This window comes from Macrobrachium nipponense, chromosome 40 (assembly GCF_015104395.2).
Source record: "Macrobrachium nipponense isolate FS-2020 chromosome 40, ASM1510439v2, whole genome shotgun sequence".
NCBI lineage: Eukaryota > Metazoa > Arthropoda > Malacostraca > Decapoda > Palaemonidae > Macrobrachium > Macrobrachium nipponense.
Window position 1 is genome coordinate 22289682 of NC_061101.1, and position 23164 is coordinate 22312845.

Here is a 23164-nt window from a genome sequence, read left to right on the forward strand (position 1 = left end):
TTTCTATTCAAGACTGTAGTTTCTCCACCGACCGCCAACTAAACTCTTGTACAATGGACCACTAATTTTCAATTTTTTTTTTCATAAAATCATTTATTTTCCCTGTATGATGATAAACTCACAGGAGAGTTATTATAGTGCTAATAATGCCTGAAAGAAAATTTCATTAGCCTGTCTTGATTAGTGTATTTTTGGCAAATATTTTTACGATTGGCACCCCTACAGACTGGTGCAAACTGGAGCCTACCCTTAAGAAATGGCTAAATGTATTACACTTTGCCTTATTCATGAAACTATAATGGGCCACCATTTTGGCCCAAAACCCAACTGGAAACACTTTTCAGTAACTAAAATAATACACAGTAGTAAAGCAGTGGTTTATATTTATGGAGCAAAATTTGTATATAAAAGTTTTCATTTACCAGACTCTTGTGTTTATGAGTTGCTGTATCTTACTGAATAATAGACTCATCGAGTAATGTTTGAACTTTCTTTTTAGAGCCACACTGTCCAGCAGGATTCCTGTCATTTGGCTGGTCATCTGAGTGTTATATGATAGCTCCCTTCAAATTATCGTATCCGTCATCAGTCTCTTACTGCAAAATGTGGGGAGGAGAAATCGCCACAATCCGTGAAAATTACACAAAAACCGATTGTGAATGATTTTCAGTATTACCGCAGCGATGTTTATAGCCATATCAATCTGTGGGTCGATGTTGCAGGATACAACTTATGTAAGTTCTACCCTGTTATTTTTCTTTTTAATGTGAGTGTCTTCAGAAAGTGTTTATTTAGTAGCTCCTTGCTTTCAGGTTTACGTGTGCGCCCAAATATGTTTGTCCTGTCTTTTCCATCGGATCATGTTGCCATTGCTGTGGAAATTATGCAAAAATTGCATGCTAAATAATTATAACTACACTTAAGGAAGCTTAAAAACAAAATGAATACTGTGCATGCATAGATGGGTTAGATAAAACAAAGATATTACATGAAGTATTGCTGGAGAGCTATTTTCCAATGACTGAGAAGAAACACCAGAACTGGAGAGTTTTAAATATATCCCCAGCTTCATTTTCTGTAATTTCACTTACTACTGAATGACCAGTTTATTCATATCATATTCATTTTAGACTATTTTTGTCAATACTTAACAAATATTTTGTTCAATATAGTTTGACTTAGTTTTGATAATCAAGAGAGTTAATGCCCAAAAATCCCCATTTTTCAAACGTGTATCTATTGGAGTTATAGCTTTCTTCCCAGTTAAGTAACTACTCAACCAATTGTAAAGTTGTGGATTTGTGATAAAAAAAACAATTTTTTTAAAACAAATTTTCCAGTACAAGTCTGTTACTCCTTTCCCAGACCTCTTTATTACTTGCAGCTGACACAGAGAACACAATTACCTCAGTTGCCGTCGGGAGCAACATAGAACTCTGATGCATATTTAGCCTTGTGCAATTAGGAGGATTATTTTTCCTAGGTGTCTGGAGATTCCAAACACAATAAAGCTAATGTGAAGTATACTGTCGACCGCCGGTATTCTTCGGGGTTTGTGTACCATAAACCCCCACGAATAGCTAAAATCCACGAATACTTGACACCCCCCTAAAAGTGCTTATACATAGTAGTATCTGATTTTTTTTTTAATAGTGTTATCATGAAAAAATGTATTTAATCAGAAAATGATAAAGGAATACAGTAATTAGTGAGTATTTCTCTCTGAAAATACAGCAAATATGCTAATTTTACGTGAATAACATTACATATACTACATATGTACGTTCCACAGAAAAATCTGCAATAGGTAAAGCCATGAACCTGGAATTGTGAATACTAGATGGGGCGTTAACTGGAATGTTTGTTTTAAAAAAGATTAATATTGTTTAACAAAGTTATGATTGTATATAAGGATTTTTCATTTTGAAGTTGATTACAATGGTACTATTCCATTCTTATGCCTTTGTACCTTGAGGGCTCATTTGCCTGGTATTAATTCATTAATTAATATTTTTCTTGTTGTAAATTATATTTTTTGGTACTAATAATTGTTTCAAGAAAACCTTTCTTCCTCTAGATCTATTTATCCCCAATTGAAGTTCATCATACGAAATTGTCATTCTCAGTTTGCATTTTTAGGATTGTAAACATTTATGAATTTCTGTTATTTTCAATATGTAGTACTGCAACGTAGTCACTCCTGGACTTAATAATGTCAAGGCTTTCATTACAGAGATAATTATGTCAAGGCTTTCATTACAGAGATGTTAATAACCACTATTCTTATCCACTTTCAGGACGGTATGTATCAGTTTTCTGATGGAACAATGATGAGAGGTATCACTTTGACATCAACAGCTGGTAATTGCTTCTACCTTTATGCTTCAAATATTTATGCAACCACCTGCAGTAACTCAGCTGGCGTACAGCCTTTGTGCATGGCAAAGAAAGGTATACTAAACAGAATTGGTTTTGTAATTTTTTCTTTTGATGTCTGCCATTCCTATAATGTTATATCTGGGGCAGTTAGGTTAATCTAATATTCTAATTATGTTTTTCTTTCAACACAATTTAAAAAATTTTGATGCAGATTTTATCATTTGAAATGTGTAGCTTCTAAGCTTCAAGAGAAAAACATGCTCATGCTAGACACAAATCTTGAGGAATTTGATTAAGTGATAACAACATAAGTCACTAAAGTAACTGCATAACTGCAAAGTTGGTTGTTCAGTCTTCGCGAAAACATTCAGTACCTAGGTGTGGTAACTTGCTCATGCAGTAAGTTCGTCTGTTGCATTTAATCTTCTTCGTTGTTTATAAATCACATATGTACAGTTTAATTATTTAAGCATATGTTCTTATAGTTTTCCAATTTGTTTATATTTTTATTTCAATCAGTCCCTTTCTATAACTACTCTAATTGCAAAAGGTGGAAAAGAGATAATAGAAAAAATAAGATAAAAAAGTAAAATGTGCAATCACCCTCTCTGTGGTAATGGTATAGTTTTTACCTAGACTATCATTACTATTATTGTTAGGGAGATAATTGATATAACAAATTTCCAAAGGACACAGAAAGATATTTATTTTGTTGTTGTTGTTAGCTTATTACGATGAGAAAGAAAACTCGTAGTCATACTGGTATATATAATGCAGTTGGGGTTTAAAGGTGGCTGAAGTGTAGATGGGTTCATTTGTATTTGGTCAATATGATGTACACCTCTCATTGTACAACATTGGGCCCTTCTCCGTTGAGGGTTGGTTGGATTCTGCTGATGTGTCCCTCACAGGAGTATCTTGGGCCTCATGGATGTTTGGTGCCAATTGGTTTACTATGATGTATCTCTCTCTCTCTCTCTGGTGTGTCACCCACAGGTGTGCCACATGGTTGGTGATTTGCATCATTTCTTCCTCATTTTCGTTGACATTTGGTACTAGTTGGTTAATTACTCTCTCTCTCTCTCCTCTCTCTCTCTCTATCTCTCTCTCTCTCTCTCTCTCTGTGTGTTACACCAAGGTTAGTTTTATTGCGGAGGTTGGTGGAATTCTGCAGGTGGGGGCCCCACAGGTTTGTCCGTTGTAGGGTGCCGTGATGTTTTGTCATCAAGCAAAAGAAATGAGAAGGATAACCAACCTGACTTTTGAGCGATCCATTACAACAGACAAGCCTGTGCATTTGTCAGTACCATATTAACGTAACAATGTTTTAGCACATTATGTGCATGGTTACAGATTACATATGCATATGATAGTTATGGAACATCATGCATTTACCATCTCTCTCTCTCTCTCTCTCTCTCTCTCTCTCTCTCTCTCTCTCTCACCAAATACCATCAAGAGTAGTTGTACTGATCATGGAGGTTGGTGGGATTCTGTGGTGCCACAATCCCCCCCCTCCCCCCCCCCCCAAGTGTGATTTGTATAATGGCTCACTCAAGTGCCAGGTTGGTTTTTCATCTCATTTCCTTTCTGGGTGACATTTGGTGTCCAGCTGGTTGATTCTTCTCTCTCTCTCTCTTCTCTCTCTCTCTCTCTCTCTCTCCATGAGTGTGAGAGTATAAATAAAGAGCGTATGACCATATGTACGACCACTGAACAAAGCACCATTCCTGGAGTAATAGCACGCAACATAAGATGGAAACTAGAAAATCAAGCAAAACCGAACAGTAATGAAAGACACCAAACACTGAAAGACAAGGAGAATTAGGACGAATAACCAGCCCCAGTCACAGCAGAGGACCGCCAATATCCCAGCATCTTACGATATAAGCTTTTCATCAGAAACATGTGGCATCAGAACTTCCCAACAGCAATTCAGTCCTCCTTGATTTCCAGAAACCTTAAACTGGTTGCCTACTATGTATTTCTATCCAACTTAGTGTGTTTTATTCATTCATTGGTTAGATTTATTAAATAAACGAATTATTCATGTCTTAATTCTGGATAAGACTATGTATACTTGAAACCTATTAGCTTTACAAAGACTTGTATCCTCGTCATAGAGGAAATGAAACTGATTTGAAAATACAATGAGACCAATTTTCTATACCAGGTTCCTTCTGGGTCTTGTGACAACTGGACTAGCCTACTTATCTAATGCTATATAAATGCCAGTTATGACCTCAGAGAAGCAAAACTCCAGGTTTGTTAAAGAAGTTATTAATGCGACTAATTCGTTGTAATGAAGGAATGCCAAATATCTGACGTTTTTTACACAAGTTCAACGTCTCCGATGAACAGCAGACAGATAGCATAATCACTACCAAACTTGACTGATAAAGTTGTCAGGACATCCAGCCCGATCCTGATATTGAAAGTATTACATACCATACATACAATAATGAAAAACAACCTGTCCCACAATAAACAAGTTATTAGATGAACTATCAAAGCAACTGCAAAGTGTTATACTTGTGAAATACTCACTTAGATTTATATTTCACACAGTATGAAAATTAAAAAGTCACTATAGTGATATGTTTGTAGCAGATTTGAATCAAATGTAAACCATCAATAACTGATTCAAAATTACTTTATTGCTCCAGAGACACATCACCCCGTATTTGCAGCCTTTGATTGCCTGACACTGCAAACTTCCTTTCATTCATCTGTCAATAGCTTCAGTGATTCTTCATCATTGAATATGAGGATATTTTGTTATTTGGGTATTTTCTGAAGTGTTTTGTTTCATCACAAACCCATTACTTATTTCATATTACCTCAATCCCTTACAGTACACTTCACAGACAAAGGCTTCATTTCCACCAGGCAATTCTGTGTGTCTCTCCATGTCATCTTACAGTCTTACTTTTAGAACCTTGTGATGCCATACACTCATTTTAATTTTTGTTTTATTTTTTTCATAATGCTTTGGTCAATGGAGTTCCATTGCTAACTAGACTATTTTGATGGGTGGCTTGTGGATTATTCCCTTTAAGTTACTCAAGATTAGATATATCTTGCCAATCTTGTATGAGTCCTGTTTGTTTTCGTCAGTTTATGGATGTCAATTTTCTAAGTGCTTGTCTTTGGTAACCTGTATTTTTCCCTTTGTGCTTGAGCTTGTAATACATTTTTTGCAGTGTGTATGTGCATTTTAAATGTATCAATTATGGTTTAACCTTAGGTATTCGTGATCTATGGTTTATGCAAAGGTCTGGATTCATTTGACTTTGTTCTATGTATATTGGTTTGGTTTGCTAGATTACTAGTCTTTCTCTAGCTTTATTTTTGAAAGATTATGCATTTTTTTAGACATTTGTCTGAAGGACCTATAATGTTGATAGGTCAAGAGTTTTAGGAACTTATTATCTTCAGAATCCATTTCTACTCTCTCACTGGGTACAGAAATCTTTTGGTCATCCATTGATGTTCCTCCTAGAGTGAATTAGTGTGCTATAATTTGTCCTTAAGTTATTTTTTATAGAGGTTACAATAATTATAGCATTAACTAGGTTCATGTTCAGTTCTGATCAACTTGTTAGTCTTGAGATCTGTTTTGGGATCCACACTTTTCTTTTCCACAAGATTTTACCAGTTTCTAGCAGATGCTGTTTTTTTTTTTTTTTTTTTTTTTTTTTTGCCAGAAGCTCAATCTCCCTATCAGGTTCATTTTCAGAGAAGCCTAAATCAGTCGGTCTATGCTCATTTCATACTCTGTTTGGGTTTAGACTAAACATTAAGTGATCCGGTTTGCAATTGGAGGACCTGAGTGACCCTATGTATAGTGCCATTTACTAACAGCAAATCTTAGTCAATGTACTCTTTTCTTCTTGCTATAGAGGACTTTAAATTCATGCAGATATATGAATAGTTATGCAAAAGTGTTTGATTTGTAATGATAGCATAATTTTTTTAAAGATTTAAATTTTTACTTAGTCCTGTTTAGTTAATAGAAGAGTGTACTATCTCTTTTGTGGTTTCATTTGGGAAGTACTTGTTTGAATTTATTAATCATTTTTTGTAAGAGATTTATGTATTCTCTATCAACTGATACCCTAATCACTGAAAGTGTTGTACATGAATTTACAAAATACCAAGTGCAATATAGTAAGGACCCGTCCAAACGGCCGAGCTTTGCTCGACGAACTTTGTTCGATGTGACGTCAGAAGCGGAGAAACCGCGGCAAAGTTCTGACTTTTCTCGCTGTTTCTCCGCTTCTGACGTCACATCGGACAAAGTTCGTCGACCAAAGCTCGACCGTGTGGACGGGGCCTAACAGAGATATATGGGAGCTTCATACCTTGTGTATGTAAGGATTTCATCCGTGAGGTCTTGAATTTCTGTGTGTGTGTTTGTTTTCTCACTCTCAAACTGGATAAATGTGACCTGATTAAATTTCTTTTAGGTGGGACTGCCCCATGGGATTCCTGAATAGAGGAAACAGCTGCTATAGAATTTCTGGTGAACAACGGTATTATAGTGTAGCTGCATTATATTGTGGTTATTACTCCTCCCTGCTATCTTGGTCATTCAACCAATCAGTGCTGGTATGTACAATATATTTCTTTTCACAGCTAATCTGTTTAGATGTAATGTACTGTCGGCCAAAAAACTCGTGGCAGAGTTTCATAATTTTTCGTTCACCTGCCTTACGCACGATTCATGCCTTATTTATCTATTTTTCTTTTCAAAGATGGAAGGAATCATGTGAAATGACGTTAAAAACAGTCACTGATATCTTTAGAACATTATGTTATGTTATTGTGTAAAACTATTTTCCATATAGCAAAATTGACGTGAACGAAACGAAGTGATAAAAAACGTCATATCACAACCATAGATATACATTACCAAGTAGATAGGAGACACCTATCACTAGTAGTATCGCATAAACATTGTCCTTAAATTATCATTTCAATATTAAGTTGAAGGTAGTTGAACTATTCCATTTGTTAAATTTTACAGAAAACATTGGAATCTCACAAAATGCTATCAAATTTAAAAGAAAAAAACGATATCTTAATAGTGTGAACCAGGCGACCTCACTCTATTGCTTTTGATGTTATGTGCACGGGAATCTAATGTCAATGTGTCATTTATCGGTTTAAGAAACATCCCTCGATGAGCGAGAGAATTATTGCACTGCATTCGGTGCAAGTTCCTGTTGGAGAGATATCAAGAAAGCTTAATAATCCGGAGAGAATCATACATAGATGAATAAAATTGTTTAAAGAACGGCAAAATTTAGAACATGGGCCTAGGGGTGGAATACCTCGAAGCACCATATGAGAGCAAGACAATACAGTAGTGTAAATGTTGCTGAGCAACATTCATTTGTGAACTTTGAATTCTAGTGCCTCGTCACGACATTGCTGAACCAGGAATCATAACTAGCTCTACGCTTATGACTGGCGTCTGATGAATACTTTAGATGGAGAGGAAGAGATTTTTAAATCTACACCTGAAGTCTTTGATAGTTGTCTAATGAATAAGCAAACTTATCTTTGATGGATGAGAGATTCAGTTAGGCTTACTCTTTTTGCTGTGTTTTTTATTGGTGTCCAGAGAATACCATGGATAGGAAGGGAAACTGTTTCAATGATGCATGCATTTTTTTCTTCAAAACCTAAAGAATACATTTTACTGGGAGATACTTTATTAACATCGGCGTAATCCTTCCATCACTCCTATACGCCACCTCCGCTCTCTTCTACATCTCAGGCGACTAGATCCGACTTCTCACTACGAACTCCATATCTCGTGAAAGCATCACTAATGATAACGGTCATTTTAAAATTCCCCGCACCGACAACGGACGCCTTAAAATGCATGTTTATAAAATATTTTCTGTTCAAAGAAACTTTATTTTTCATTCCACAAAATACGTGCATTCACACGTGTTACACCCTATAGCCGTCAAAGAGTAACCCTTGATTAAAGCAGTAGTTTTTCTTGGAAAAAAAAAAAACATATGAAATAGACTTAAACGAGAACGTCACCATTCATATTTCTTATCCTTTCAGCTACTTATAATTTGCTTGTGGTAGTAGGTCTAGTAGGTATACATGTGAAACTAATTTGAATTAATTTCTATTTAGAAGAAATTAATATATAGCTACAGAAAGATCAACCTAAGAAAGCTTTGAGGAAAGTAAGCCTTTCTTAATGTATTCGTCAGTTTTGACTCCCACAGCTTTCCAAGGTGTCCAAATGAAACAGGATGATATGCAAGGAATTCGATAAAAAATAAGACTGAATTATATTCGTTTGATTTTTTTATGATTGCTTTTTGACTTTGAATAGCTAGGTCTGAATTAATTATGTTAAGCAATTATGAAAAGGATAAGAAGAAAGGCGAACATGGCTAATAAAACAAGAATAACGGGAATAGTCAAATAAAGCCGATTAATATATATATATATATATATATATATATATATATATATATATATATAATATATATATATATATATAAATTCATTAATATTACGTATCTGAAAAATAGACCCAGGCTGATCATGTGGGAAAATCAGAAGTCCAATTTAGGCCCACTAAATGTGTCATGCAAATTATTTTATTGATCAAAAGACAAAATTAGTTTAACTAAACATCGTTTTCAAAGAATGTTAACGCCTTGATGTATTATTTATCGGCTGTAGGAGGCGAAATGACAACACCCCAGTGCAGTACGATATGTTGAGTCAAGACTCGAGCGGCAGCAAAGCCAACTTCAAAATCTTCGGTATGCTGTCCCGAAGCTAAAGTTGAGAATAAAATTAGAAATCGTAGACCCATCGGTATATATTTTCCTTACTTTGCAAAATAATTATCTTTAATACGTTGGATAAGTCTACTCAGTTCTAACGTAATTTACTTCAAGTATAGCACCTATGAAAGGAAATTTAATTATTGTTAATTGAATAATCTGGCACCTGCATATGGCAATATTTCCATAACGAACAATGAATTAAGAAACTACGCCAATTCTTCGTTGGCCGTCTGGACAGTACTAATCATTAAGATATAGAATTTTAGCACTAACGGTCAGCATCCTCCGGAAATTTTTTTTCTATTAAGGTATGTCTTTAGGAAGTCAAATTATGGAGGAACGATCTTTTGTTGCATTTGACAACATATTCGAGGGTTGCGAGAGAGAGAGAGAGAGAGAGAGAGAGAGAGAGAGAGAGAGAGAGAGAGAGAGAGAGAGAGAGAGAGTTTGGTGGTGGGTGTCGCTGTTAAGATCGTGTAATGTACATTTGTGTTTGTGGTTTTCCGAAAGAGAGAGAGAGAGAGAGAGAGAGAGAGAGAGAGAGAGAGAGAGAGAGAGAGAGAGTGTGTGTGTAATTCGTGGAAAATTCGCCTATTCACGGTATTTTCTTATGAGAAATATCCACAAATTCCTGTGATAAAACTATTAAAAAATTGGGTATAAACAAAATTTTTTAGTGGCTTTTTCTTGAGTTTTAACTTACAAAATAGGCAGTTTTAACCGTTTTTATAGGTGTTTTCAACTATTTGCTAATTCATGCTATTCGGGGGGGGGGGGGGGCGGGGGGGGGGGGGGGGGGACTGTCTAGTACGCACCCCCTGTGAATACAGGAGGAACACTGTAAAACCTTTTTATCTAGTAGTCTTATCCAGTAGTGTCAAGTGAAGCTGTTCTTTTTTTCTTTAGTTTTTGAAAGAACTTGGTACAAAGTAGCAGCATTTGTAAAGCTGCCTGTAATGAGTCTCTGGAGTGGTGTTAGGACTAAAATTATCTTTAGGACTTTGTTCAGATTTAAACTGTTTTCGGTCATGTTTCCACATAATCCTTGGTGAATTAGGCTCAGCCATGCTCAAGAACTGCAGATGGCCATCCTTCTTAATTTAATAACACTAATGGGGGGATGAAGCCGATTCCCTTAACCTCAAAGCTAATGACATTAGCTAAAATTAATTATTACTGGCTGGTCAAGAAACAAGCACCCATGCTGAAGTAAGGCCAACTTACCTAAAACTACAAGAAGGATCCTCTATCTCAGCATTATTGGAAGTCACAAAAAAAGACATGCTCATGGCTTTACATTCAAATGTTAATTATCTGGCATAGTGTTTTACAAGTACTACATATATTAGCAGGGAAGTATGCCTCCTGGATATGACTGGGCACGTCCAAAGCAAGCTTCAGTCATCTACCCTCTTCCTCTTCCCTGAATTTCATTCCATTTTGTGTGTTTCTAAATTTCTGCTTGCTAGGGTCCCTTAAAGTTGAGTCACACTGACTCAGCTTAGTGTGTTATTGTCATTATGTTATCTTGCATTTAACCAAAAAATTCATACATAACCATCTCAGTACCATATTTTTACCTTCAATGCCAATTGCACATTTGCACCTTGTATTGTAATTTAGAATGAGTATATTTTAAGTATTTTACAGAAAGAACTGAAGTCTTATAGTGAGGGTGCCTACAGTGTGTGTATGATTATGAACAAGTACAAGATGCGCTGAAGTTTCTTGTCACAGTTGAGTTTTCTGTACAGTGTATAATGCTGTATGGAACTCTTAGCTGTGGCCATTGAAACTCAGCCACGGCCCAGAGGGCGAACTAAATTTAACGTTAAATAAAATAAAACGACTGAAGCTTGATGGCTGCGGTTTGGTATGTTTTGATGATTGGAGGTGGATAATCAACATCCCAACATGCAGTCCTGTAACTTCAGCACTTTTTAAGATTTAAGTGCGGATGGACAGATAAGTAGCCATCTCAATAGTTTTCTTTTACTGAAAACTAAAAGGGAGTGATGAACAAGTGATGGTTGAGGACGATAACTAGTATCTATTTCTTTACATCTGTTCTGGTATACTTTATATGTAAGTTTTCAGGATTGATTTATAACATCCTAATATCTGGTCAACAGTTTCAAATTTGGTATTTGGAATAAGGTAGAACAAGAAATGTATGTAAACAATTTTCATAACAATTACAGTTTAGGTGTAGACCTTACTTTTTTAATTACTACATTTCTTATACAGGCATTAACTTGTGTGCTGAACATTTGCTCAATTATAGACTAATTAATCTATATTTTTTGCTCATTTATAGACTAATTGTTAATTTTTTTGTTTAGGCCTATACTTGACCATTGTTCTTCCAATCCTAATTTACTTACCTTTGTTTTATATAAAAAAATCACTGACCTGAAGCTGTATGGATGTATTATCATAACCATCTCTGATGCCTCATATTATCACTAGTATTGAACAGCAATAACACTGTATTTACACTGCTAGAAGATCAAGTGTCTGATGTAACTAAGTAGTAAATACCGTAATATGGTTTTTATAGCTGTAGAACTCATCAAGACTGACTATGATTGTACCAATAGCCTTCCTTTGCAACATCAAACTATGAACTGTAGGAACACATGTCAGAGAACACCTGATGGCAACCCACCATCCCTCCACTTGGAAAGGTAACCAGCATCTGTTTAGTTCATCTGTTCTGATGTACTCTGTATGCAAGATTTCAGAGTTGATTGATCTTCCAGTTTATACCACTGTAATATGTTGGATGTGGATCTCTGAGCACTGATGTTAAGAATCTCGAACAAGGGAATCCACTAATACCCATGCATTTCCTCTGTTTCTTGCGAGATCCCTAAGAAACCTTAGCCGGGAGTTAAAAGATCCGTCATATCCCGAAACTCGTACAATCCACTGGAAAAACACACTGAAACACACAAAGAAGTGAAATGCTGGAAAACTAAACTGGCTTTAAAAAGGACTGAGAGCAAAGCACTTCCTCTTTAAAGGCGGTAAAAAAGTATCTAGTGCGGTCATGAGATGCAGAAGGGATTGTGGGAGATCCCACATGGTAGTTCCTTGCATGCACAATTTTATGCTAGCTTTACCAGTTTTCTAGCTGGCACTAGAAGATTTATCCTAATGTTGAGACCGAAGGTTTGTTAGTTATGAAAAATATAAATTGATTTTAAAAATTTGCTTTATTAAGTTTTATTCTGTAATATGTAGTACGAACATAAGACTAAAGGTCTTATGTTCCACACCTGCCATTAAAAGAAATGATCTTGTTTAATATTAAGGTTGTGCTACTTGAACCATCTTATGGCTGCTGTTCTCATTTTTTGTTAATTTCACAGCTACTTAGCCATTCTTTTGGTGTGTGTGTGTGTGCATGCTTTTTTTTTTCTTTAAGCCAATTTAAAACTTTAACTTCCATAAAAATGTCTTTATAAGCGCCAAAATCGTGTAGGATAATTGACATTGTAGTATTAAACAATAGAAATGCATTATTACCTGAATTGATTTATTTGTTTCAAGGTTAATGAGCTGAGTGAAAAAGGGTACGAGCCAATAACATCTGGAGGAATTCCATACTGGATGGGAGGACAATTTAATACTACCATAGGAATGTGGATCCTCTCGAATAATGAAAACTTAGCATACCCCTCCAATGGGTGAGTCTGATTGCACTGCACTTTTGTATAGTACATTGTAATGCACAAGAGTGTGTATAAACTTTGCTGGCTGAGTGCTGTGAATAAATTCTTAACGTAGAGTTATGTGAAAAAGAAGCTCTGATGGGCAAATAAGGGCACATTTTAAGCAAGCGTAGCACAGGTTTCAAGTTGGCTATCAATTATTAAAGGAGTGCGTCCTTTTTAATTGTTGAGATGCTGATTAATTGATTTTCACGAATTTGTAAACTTGTATTTCAGCAGCTAAGCTTCAGGATGCCTAGCTTGATTTGGCTATCAGTAATTTGTAGTTAAAGGGAAGAATGTGATAGATATTTTGTTCATGAGGCATTCGTTTAGTCAAATATGCAATTTAAATATTGTAATGCATTACATTTATAAAACTGTATGCAAACGCAAATAAAAATGGGTAAAAACCAGCAGCTGATTATATAAAGTAAAAAAAAATAACTTGACTGACTATCAAGGAATAATACTACAATTCTTCTGTATCATTTACATTTTTTTTTCATTTATCTGAACGTTACTCATATGTTTAATTAAGGGAAGCACAACCAAGTGATAAATAGCTGTTTGAACCAGAACTGTAAAGCAATTGTCTGCGATGGATGAGAACTCGCCAAACACTGTGTTCTCCCTTGACTCTTATCAATAGTTGTGTGTGTGTCAGTTTTCTTTGAAGTTTTCAGGATTCTTTCCTGCCATTTATTCTTCCTTAGTCTTTTTTATGTTCGAATTTTATGAATTTTATGCTAATGCATTGTGAGAGAATTTACTGATATGAAAACTGTCTAAGGAGGGAGGTTTAATTATTATGTTAAAGCTGGTTTAATTGTAATACTAAACAGGTAAGCTTTCAACATTACTGTACTTCAGATATTGGGAGTTATTTTTAGTTAACATTTTTCTAATTACATTACACGTTGATGATGCTGGTACTTTTAGTGCCGGATTGCTGTGGCTTCTAGGTACACTTCAAGATGTTGAATATGTAATACCCAGTGATGGGTGAGAATTCCCTTAGCTATTGGTGTTCTATCTAAAAGAAATCTCCGGCAGAAGCAGACATTCGTAGAGGAAGGACAAATGACCTAAAACAGGTTGTGTTGATTTTTATCACTGTTGTAAATATATGAAGCCTTTTGTTCAATACCTAACTTCCATACGGCATTTGATAACACTCATTAGAAGTTTCTCAGAAGTAAGTGTGGGTCAGAAGTAACAACAATTGTATTTAAAGCTTCAGACAAGTTTAGTAAGAGTCCCATCCACCTGAAGGGGAGGATGGGGTGAAAATCTGTGCGAAATCTATAAATGAATAGTGTTTTTGTTCTGCTGGAGTTCGGACTCATACCCCACTGGCTACACCATTGCCTAGTCTGTTCCATGTAACAATTGAGACTAAGGGTAGCTTCATTTTTCGTAAGTTGAGATTTTACTACAGCCACAAATGTTGCGTCATTGGAACACTGAACGAACTTCTCTTCCAGTCCAACAATTATATCACTTGTATGTGCTAAAAATGAGAGCAGACATTGAGCACTACCCTGTGGAATTCTATACACAATAGGTCTTAGTTTGCTGAAGATCACATCAACAGCAACTTTTTGAGGAAATCATTAAGCAATGGTAAATCATATCCAACCACTCTTAAGTCTCTGAAGTTTGTGAATAAGTGCCTTGTTATTTACTGAATCGAAAGTACCACTAAAAGCTATTTGAATTAAAATCAAAAAGTGCATCTCGGCACCTATTGATTATTATCAGCTGACAATCCTATAGGTTCCACAAGTCTGCAGATATACCACTCTTTGAAACAGGCACTGTATATTGCTAAACTTACGCTCATCCACAAAGATATGACGCTGGCATAAAAGTCTATAAAATCTTAGAGACCTATTTAAAAATCCAAGGGGAGAACCAAATTGGGGCCAGGAATACAACTTTATGAAATTTCATAACTTAAGGGTTTCTAAAGGATTGCATGCCAGATAATAAGATTTTACTGTAACATAATGTTACTGGAATCTGAAGTGCAGCTTTAATTTCTTTTAATACATGGTTGTGATTAGTGCATTGCTAATAGGATTTTTTAGAAGTAAACTATAAACTCTTGAAGTGCCAATACCATTGCCATCAGTTTTTTTTTATTTTTAATTTCTAAATACAGTCCCTGTGTTACATAATTTTTTAGGTTTAGCATGAAATTTCTCCTACAAAGGACAATTATATGCATGCATCTGTAATTTTAATGGCTCATAAAGGTCGGCATGGAAAAATGGAGAAAATATTTTAAAACATACAACGTGTAAATGAATTTAGTTTTAGTATTACTTTCTAAACTTTTAATGTCCAACATGAATTAGTGTTTTTTATGTTTGAGTATTAGGCTTTTTTGCTGTATATTAGGATGAAGGTATTTGCTCTTATGGACAGAAGGTCACTGGGTTAATTTATTGCGATGTGGATTTGTCTTCATGACTTCAATAAAAACTTTAGCTGGACTTATAGACTCAGAGGGAGATTCTTAGGCCACGTGGATTTCTCATATGATGTTAAAGCTTTTAAGGGCAAATTATTGATGATATTTTTGAGTTGAGAAAATTTTTGTCTTGACAAGTTTAGCAGTAAGAAAATTTTTGTCATGACGAGTTTTTCACTGCTATGAACTGCAAGTTTGTTCATGATAAACTACATGGATGGGATCTAACACTATTCAACTTTGCTAAATGTTGATATTTCATATAGAATTATCCTTCAGTTCTCTGTTGGGTGGACTTTGGGAAGTCAACAATACAGTAGTCGGAAGCGTTTGTACGATGCTGAACTTAGGAGGACGTTTGGAAAGTAGGACTTGTGGAACTACCTACTCATACCGCTACATCTGTGAAACAACGAAAAGCAACATCGGTTAGTAAAGGAACTAGTAATTATCTTCACCAATATATTACAATCTTTAATTTAAAGATATACAGTTTCTTCCATTTATATATTAGAAATTTCACTTTGAAAATATGCTCTTTCTTCCATTTATTAAAAATTTCAGAGGCAAAAGAAGAATTATTTCTTAAGTGTTCCTCCTTCAAAGTTCTTTTGTTACATAAGTGCCATTAATGCATTGATGGATATATTACTTTCTTGCAGGGATGAATTTACCTCGACATGATTTCCCCATTTTGCAACCAACCTGCTTCATGGAGAACCAATATGATCCACAGTTCAGAAGTAAGTACAGTATACTGTAACATTAATTTCTAGTGTTGTATTACCTAGCAGTCCTTTATTTTCGTAAAATTCTATTTTATGAGTTTTTAAAGGAAGCACACTACATCTAGACAAACAGAGACTGAGCATATATAATTTTATTAACTTATCCTAAAATTTTCCCGTAACTACAACTAGAAAAACATTAAGATATTGTAATACCTGTATTGCCATAGTAATCCCTGGAACTTGGAATTTTCTTCTGTATCATATAGGGAGATAGTGCTGACAAATATTTGTGCCATGGAGTGCTTGTATTCTCATGGGTTTATTACTAAGCTATTCATTTTCTTATGTGGTATTGGAAAAGTGATAATTAGTCCAAAATCACTACTTTACAATAAGACAGAAGGTCAAAATCCCACTTAGAAAAAATAAGTTTATTATTTTGATAAGTCTACCTTTACATATCTCTCTTGTGGTATATTAAAGGAGTTTGTTGGCTTAGCCATTCTTTATCAATAAAGGATTTCCACTTTTCCCACGTGTGTAAGTTATTATCAGGTAGGGTAGACAATATTTTTGTACTTTGGAATTTTGCATTCTAGAAATGGTATTGTAAATAATTTATTTTTTTGGGCTATATAACAAAAGGAGATGTTAGTTTAAGTCAGAATGTTACTTTGCAATTGTGTGGAATGCTAAGTTCATCTGCCAATATCTAATTAAACTGCCTCCCTATAGCTCTTAAACTCTGGTATAACCTCAGCTACCTCATTCCTAACACTAACACTTCTACTCTCTTTCATACACCTATCCAACTCATAATCCTCTACTATTTCCAAAATGTCGTTCCACGTCAACCTTTCATTCATCCATCACATTTTCTCCTTACGTTTCAGATTTACAAACTCATACACACTCTCAGGGACAGTTGCCAACAACTTCCTCACTAACTCTACACTCATTTATCCCTTTGTCCCCAAACTTTTTCCTGGCTAATGTTTCCAAGCTGCACTCATACATCGACAACGACTCTCCAACATTCATTCTTGCCTCATCAAAACCATGTTTTCTCCTATATCTAACACTACTCTTTATCCTCTTTGTCTGTTCCACAATCCTGGCTTTCACACTCTCATAAGGCACAGTCCCCACACTCATCATTACCCCATACATACTCAACAAAAATCCTGTCAAAAAGCTACCCAACTCTCTTGCCCAGACTCTCTTGTTATCCCCATACTTTGCCTCAATACCTCTCATATTCCTTAAAAAAGTCCCCTATGTCCCTACTACCATATTCCTCGTATTGTGCACATCTAGGTATCTCTCTCATATATACAGCCTTTCGTACTTCCCGCTCACTCTCACTCTCACTTTCGCTACTTCCATTATGATCCCTCTTAACCTCGTCCGAATACAGCGAATCAACTTCCATACTCACATCCATACTCTTGATTACGCTCTTCTTACCTTTCTTTCTACCAGCCTGTTTCCACTCACCACTATCTAAATCACTCTCAGCCCTTTCCCCAATGTATCAGTCCTAGTCTCATCCTGTCCATCATCCTTACTAGCCTTCTTTCCCATAGTCTTTTTCTTTTCCTCAGGTTTATCCTTATCCTGTGTCTTACCCTTTTTTTACCTTACTTATCACAACCAAATCACCTTCGTCACTCGTAGTCTCATCCACTCGCTCATCCCCTTTGTTTACCACTCCTGGCCCATCACAAGACCCAGTAGGCCTACCTCCTACAGCTGCCTCTCCCATGAACCCCTTCATCACCTCCTGCACTGCAATTATCATTACTCCGAATTTTTCGTCCATTTCCTCAACCATTCTCTCTTCTGCTCCTTTCACTTCTTTCATTTCCACTTTCGCACTCCTTAGCATTCCTCTCATTTCCTCTAACTCGCTCTTCAGCTCCTCACACTCTACCCTCAACCTCTCATTCTCCACTTCCACCCTTAGCTTAGCTTCCCTCGCCAACCGCAACTCCTCCTTCAGCCTCTCCACCTCACTCAATCCTTCCACCCAAAATTTTCTCACCACTCACACACTAGCCTAGACCAAAAAATACTGTGGCGGGATAACAAGCTTAAAAGCAAGCAGCAAATCCCCCCCCCCCCCACCCCCTTCATTTAATCTATCTGGCTACCAAACCCACCCTCAATCACACTTTCCTCTTAACACTACATAATACAACAAGACAATTGACCCATACCTACATACAGAACAAAAAAAACATGAACACATACTTACCCAACTCCAGATACTCTGGGCTAGGCTGTGCTGTCCGCTGGATATAGGCTACCCGAGACACAACCACCGCCGATAAGCACACCCCAAACCAACCAACCGAGAACCGCAACCCCACAACAACCTAACAACCCAACAAATCACTGAGCAGAAGAACACCAGTAGCCCGAAAGAACACGACAACCACATGACTTACCCCAGCACAACAACCCGCCAACACTCCCCAACCACCACTCCCAGACACCGAAAATCCCTACCAACCTCTTCTACTTCACCACAACCAGACAAACACACGCACAGCAACTTTACAACATCAAAATCAATCAAATACCACAAAATCAACTAATCACCAACTGAACCAACAACGGATAACTGCCGCCAAAACTAACTCTGACTTCACTGAATGCCTTACTACTTCTTACGACTCTCGTGTAACAGTCAACAGAATACTCCTTACGACTCTCGTAACAGACTGTCACTGATATTGTACAGAGCGCCACAACAGACACACGCTTCTGACCGCCATTTAACCACTCCAATTTATTCTTCCACCAATCTCTCTCTCTCTCTCTCTCTCTCTCTCTCATGCAACCTTTGGAGACGTTGACAAATATAAGCTATTATCATTACTCCTCCATAGCGTGGCATTTACTTTTGATATTTTCATGTATTCTCTGCAGTAAATTAGCATGCTATTAGAGTGTTTTGCTTTATCTTTGTATTCATTCTTTTATTTTTAGTATCTCCTGGAAGCTATGACCCTGAGAAGTTATCCTTGACAGTTTGCAAAAGCCGATGCCTTGCATTAGGTTTCAGTTATGCTGGTGCTACATATGGAAAATATTGCTTCTGCTCAAATATTCTCAGTAAGTAACTCCAAAAATATTTAAATGTTTTCTGTTTTCAAGTCCTAAGAAATTTTGACTGAAATGTATGTGTGAGTAGTATATTGTACTAGTATATCTTTAAAAGTTTTAGGAGAGGTTGTTACTTCACTCTCAAGAGTATAGTTACTAGTTAAAAGAAGTGAAACAGTGGAAAGAATCACTTTTCTTGAAGATACTGAAGTAAGATGCGCAATATTCCATTATTTTGGATGTGAGTAAAATTTTCAAAGAATCCTAGTAGTACTACTATTAATTTTTCATATATATAATTCAGAGTTCTTACAAACTACTTCAGAGTGGTAAGATTGGAATTGAATTGTTCACAACGATAACCATAGTGATATTGCAACAAAAGTAAATGTAAAAAAAATACTTTTAAAAGTAGCCAACAGATTTTTAAAGGTAGCCTACAGGTTTTGAGAAATTTTAGTACAGTGCATATTAAAATCTCATCATTGCATCAGAAATTATGCATTTATGTTTTATTAAAACCTGATATTATGAGTGCTAAAATGTTAGTTAGTTGATAAATCGTGAATGAAAATATACTTTAAAGCTTGATCAACCCTGAATTGTGTATTTAGTAATTCAGTCAGCAAGTTATTATCAATTAGCTAATTAGCTCTTAACATGGTGCTAATATTCTTTGCAGGTCTTTGTAAGTTGGGTTTGTTAAAGTGAATTAAGTATATGAAAAAATTTCATTGTCTTGAAATATTTTCACAATGTACACTATTGCTCTTTTTATATGTAGTTGGATCGTTTATTGATTATCCTGAAAACACAGATGTCTGAAAATACTGTACGTATTTTAAGGATTTCTTCATGTCTATGCAATTTTTAAGATTGAAAATTAGATTAGGTATATTGTATCAAACTTTGTCTTTTTAATTGTAATACTGTTCAGGAAAGCAGGAGAAAGGCTTTTGCAAACAGGAAGCATTGTGGGATTTGATGTAATGAACTCAATACACGTACAGAAATCCATTTGTGGCCCCAAAAAATTAGCAGACTCACCGATTCGTGGATTTTTGTGTGTGTAATCTATCCCCAAATAATTCGTAAAAAATTTGGCAATTTGCAGTCTTTCGTTGAAAAATTTTCACAAATTAGTGTTGTTTGGTGTTATTTTCATGACTAGATAAATTTTCTTTTTATGATTAAAGACATGATTTACTAATTTCCAGATATAATACAGAAGTAAACACAGCATAATATAAATTGTAATCATTTTTCAGTGCGTATTAGATATTAAGATACTGTTTCCCCAATTACTGTACAAAAAAGGGACTACTACAATACTGTTTGAGAGAGAATGGATGTATTACTTGAATACAGGGGTCACTTGACTATTCACATTTAGTTGTAAGGATATATTTTTATGGGTAATGTTTTAAGATGTCTTTGAAATGATAGTAAAGTGTTTCAGGTAATAGTTTAAGGTATATTCTGTGTAGGATGATAGTTTAAGGTATGAGAGAAAATGGATGTATACTTAAAAAATGGGTAACTTGAATTTGTAAGCCTTACAGTTTAAAGATTAATGTTGTAACATGACTTTGAAATTATATTAAAGTGTTTTAGGTGATAATTTGAATTACATTCTGTGTAGGATGATAATAAGGTATACATTTGGTGTTTGAACTATTAAAAATAAGCAGTTATAAACATTTTTAGAGGGGTTTGTTTTTTAAAACTATTTAAATAGCTAGTTATAAGCATTTTTAGAGGGGGATGGCAAGTAATTGTGGATTTTAGCTATTTGCCGGTGTTTGTGGTCCCTATCATACGCGAATACTGGGGTCTGACTAGTCCTTTACTTGTGTGATCTACCAGCCAATTTTATTGTTTAAATATCCCACAGCTCTTGAGGCTGTCTCTGCAGGCATGTGTAACAAAAGTTGCAGCAGCTCTGTTAATAGTGAGATCTGTGGCTCTACTGATGGCAAGTATATCAGTGTCATAAGGGTGGGATCAGCTGCTACAAGTGGTCAGGTAAATAACAATAACTTATTTCCGTTTAATCGTATATATACAGGTTAAATGGCTTTTGATAATATTTTGTTTGGCATAATCATAAAAATGGTACTGTGATCTCTGTTTTATATGGATTAATAGAGCCAAGTGCCCATTGGCTGATGCTGAAATCTGGATAATGACAAGTAAACAAAAACGATGGTGTGTCCTTCCTCACTTGTTTTTTTCTTCATTTGTATGACACTGTGAACCACAAAGTGTGAAAAAGACTTGTAAAAAAAGAGGTCTGTATGAATAATTTAGGATAGGATCAAGTACTACCAAAGTTATTCTCAGTTTGGACTGTTTTATGCGTAAATATAGAAACAATATTGTTAAAAAAGAATGTTTATATTGTTTCATGGACAGTTTTGTTTATCACTTGTACGTGAAAAACTTAAGAGTGTGAACGATCTTAGATTGGATCAAGTTTGAGATTTACACTATCTTGGACCATTTTACATGTAAATAAACGTATCTTGAAACGTTATTGCTAAAAGAAATGTTTAGATTGGTACGTAGACAACTTTGTTCATTGCCTTTATGGCTCTGTGAACAACAAATTGTTAGAAAATGCATGAAAAACAAGTGTGCAAAAATCTATTAGAAAATAATAGTTTCCCATTAAAATAGCCTATTTTCTTTATTGTTAGAGAAAACGGCTTATAATGATATAGGGATAACTAGCTTCATGAATAGAGATATTCTTGATTGTTTCTCAATTTTTACTCCGAAATTATTGCCTTTTGCTGTTTCCTAAAAAGTTATTTTTTTAAAACTAAATGGATCGATCTCCTACAAGACAGAAGCAAGACTTGTGTTTATTTAGTACTATTATTTGTAGAATAAGTGGTAAAAATTAGAAGGCAATAACCAATAAGTAGAAAGTAATCTACTTCATAATGGGGCCTTATGGTGTCAGCGCTCACCTTAAATGCAAATTTTAGCTAACATAAATCAAAAGAGAGAGCACAGTTCTAGTCATTTGATTATGTAGTAAATTTCAGGGCTTATTTCGTATATGACGAAATAGTTTTAGTGCAAAAATCAGCTTTCTGACCATCAAAGTTTCATAGTTATTACCAAATAAGTAATATTTTTTCTCTTGCTGTTTTAACAAAACTTCCTTTTTTTCAAAAATAAATGCTTCAATCTCCAAGATGACTAAACCAAATTCAATTAAACTTAAAGCTTTTATGATAACTGCATATCTATAATTACAAGTGAGGAAAATTATTTTACAGTGCAACTTTTTTTTTTGGCCACTATTTTTGTAAAGTTTCAAAATGTATATTTTCAGTTGCTCAATTTCCCCGCCTGTATTTTCATGATATTAGTTGTATAATAAGTGTTAACAAGTTTGAGTGAATCCCTTCAGTCTTAAGGTAGAATGAAGCATTTACTTTATAATGGGGCCTTATGGCATCACTGTGTCCCTTAGAACAGAAAAAAAAAGCAGCCCCCTTCTTTTCCTCTCATACTCAACGCTTAGTTCTGGCGGCTACTACACGTTTATCATTCATGTACAGCCTTATATACTTAATATGCTTATAAACAACAACCATCACACTTTAAACTGAAAACTTCAGGCAAAAAGCAATATATCTACCTTATTTTCCTAGATCTGTAAGAAAATAAACTTCATGAACGGACTTAAAAACAAAAATCACCCTTTCTTTTTCTATCTTAGTAATACTTGGTTCGATAGGCTACACATTTTCCATTTGCTGCTGTTGAACACTAAATATGATCATAAAAAATAACCATCACACTATAAACTGAAACCGTCATGCATAAAGAAATTATCTACCTTTTTTCCCCATATATTGTAATCAAATAAGCTCATAGATTACACTTAAAAGTAGAAAA

At 35.2% G+C, this 23164-nt stretch overlaps 1 protein-coding gene across 1 annotated transcript in view; it reads left to right on the forward strand.

Annotated features, from left to right (window-relative positions):
• The window catches only part of LOC135212193 (uncharacterized), a 236110-nt gene that overhangs the window by 79868 nt on the left and 133078 nt on the right, over positions 1–23164 (forward strand). Inside the window, exons 8-13 of the mRNA XM_064245638.1 lie at positions 6849–6990; positions 12768–12904; positions 15687–15835; positions 16070–16150; positions 19133–19258; positions 21144–21274. Coding sequence (XP_064101708.1) covers positions 6849–6990; positions 12768–12904; positions 15687–15835; positions 16070–16150; positions 19133–19258; positions 21144–21274 — 766 coding nt within the window. The remainder of the gene's footprint in view (positions 1–6848; positions 6991–12767; positions 12905–15686; positions 15836–16069; positions 16151–19132; positions 19259–21143; positions 21275–23164) is intronic.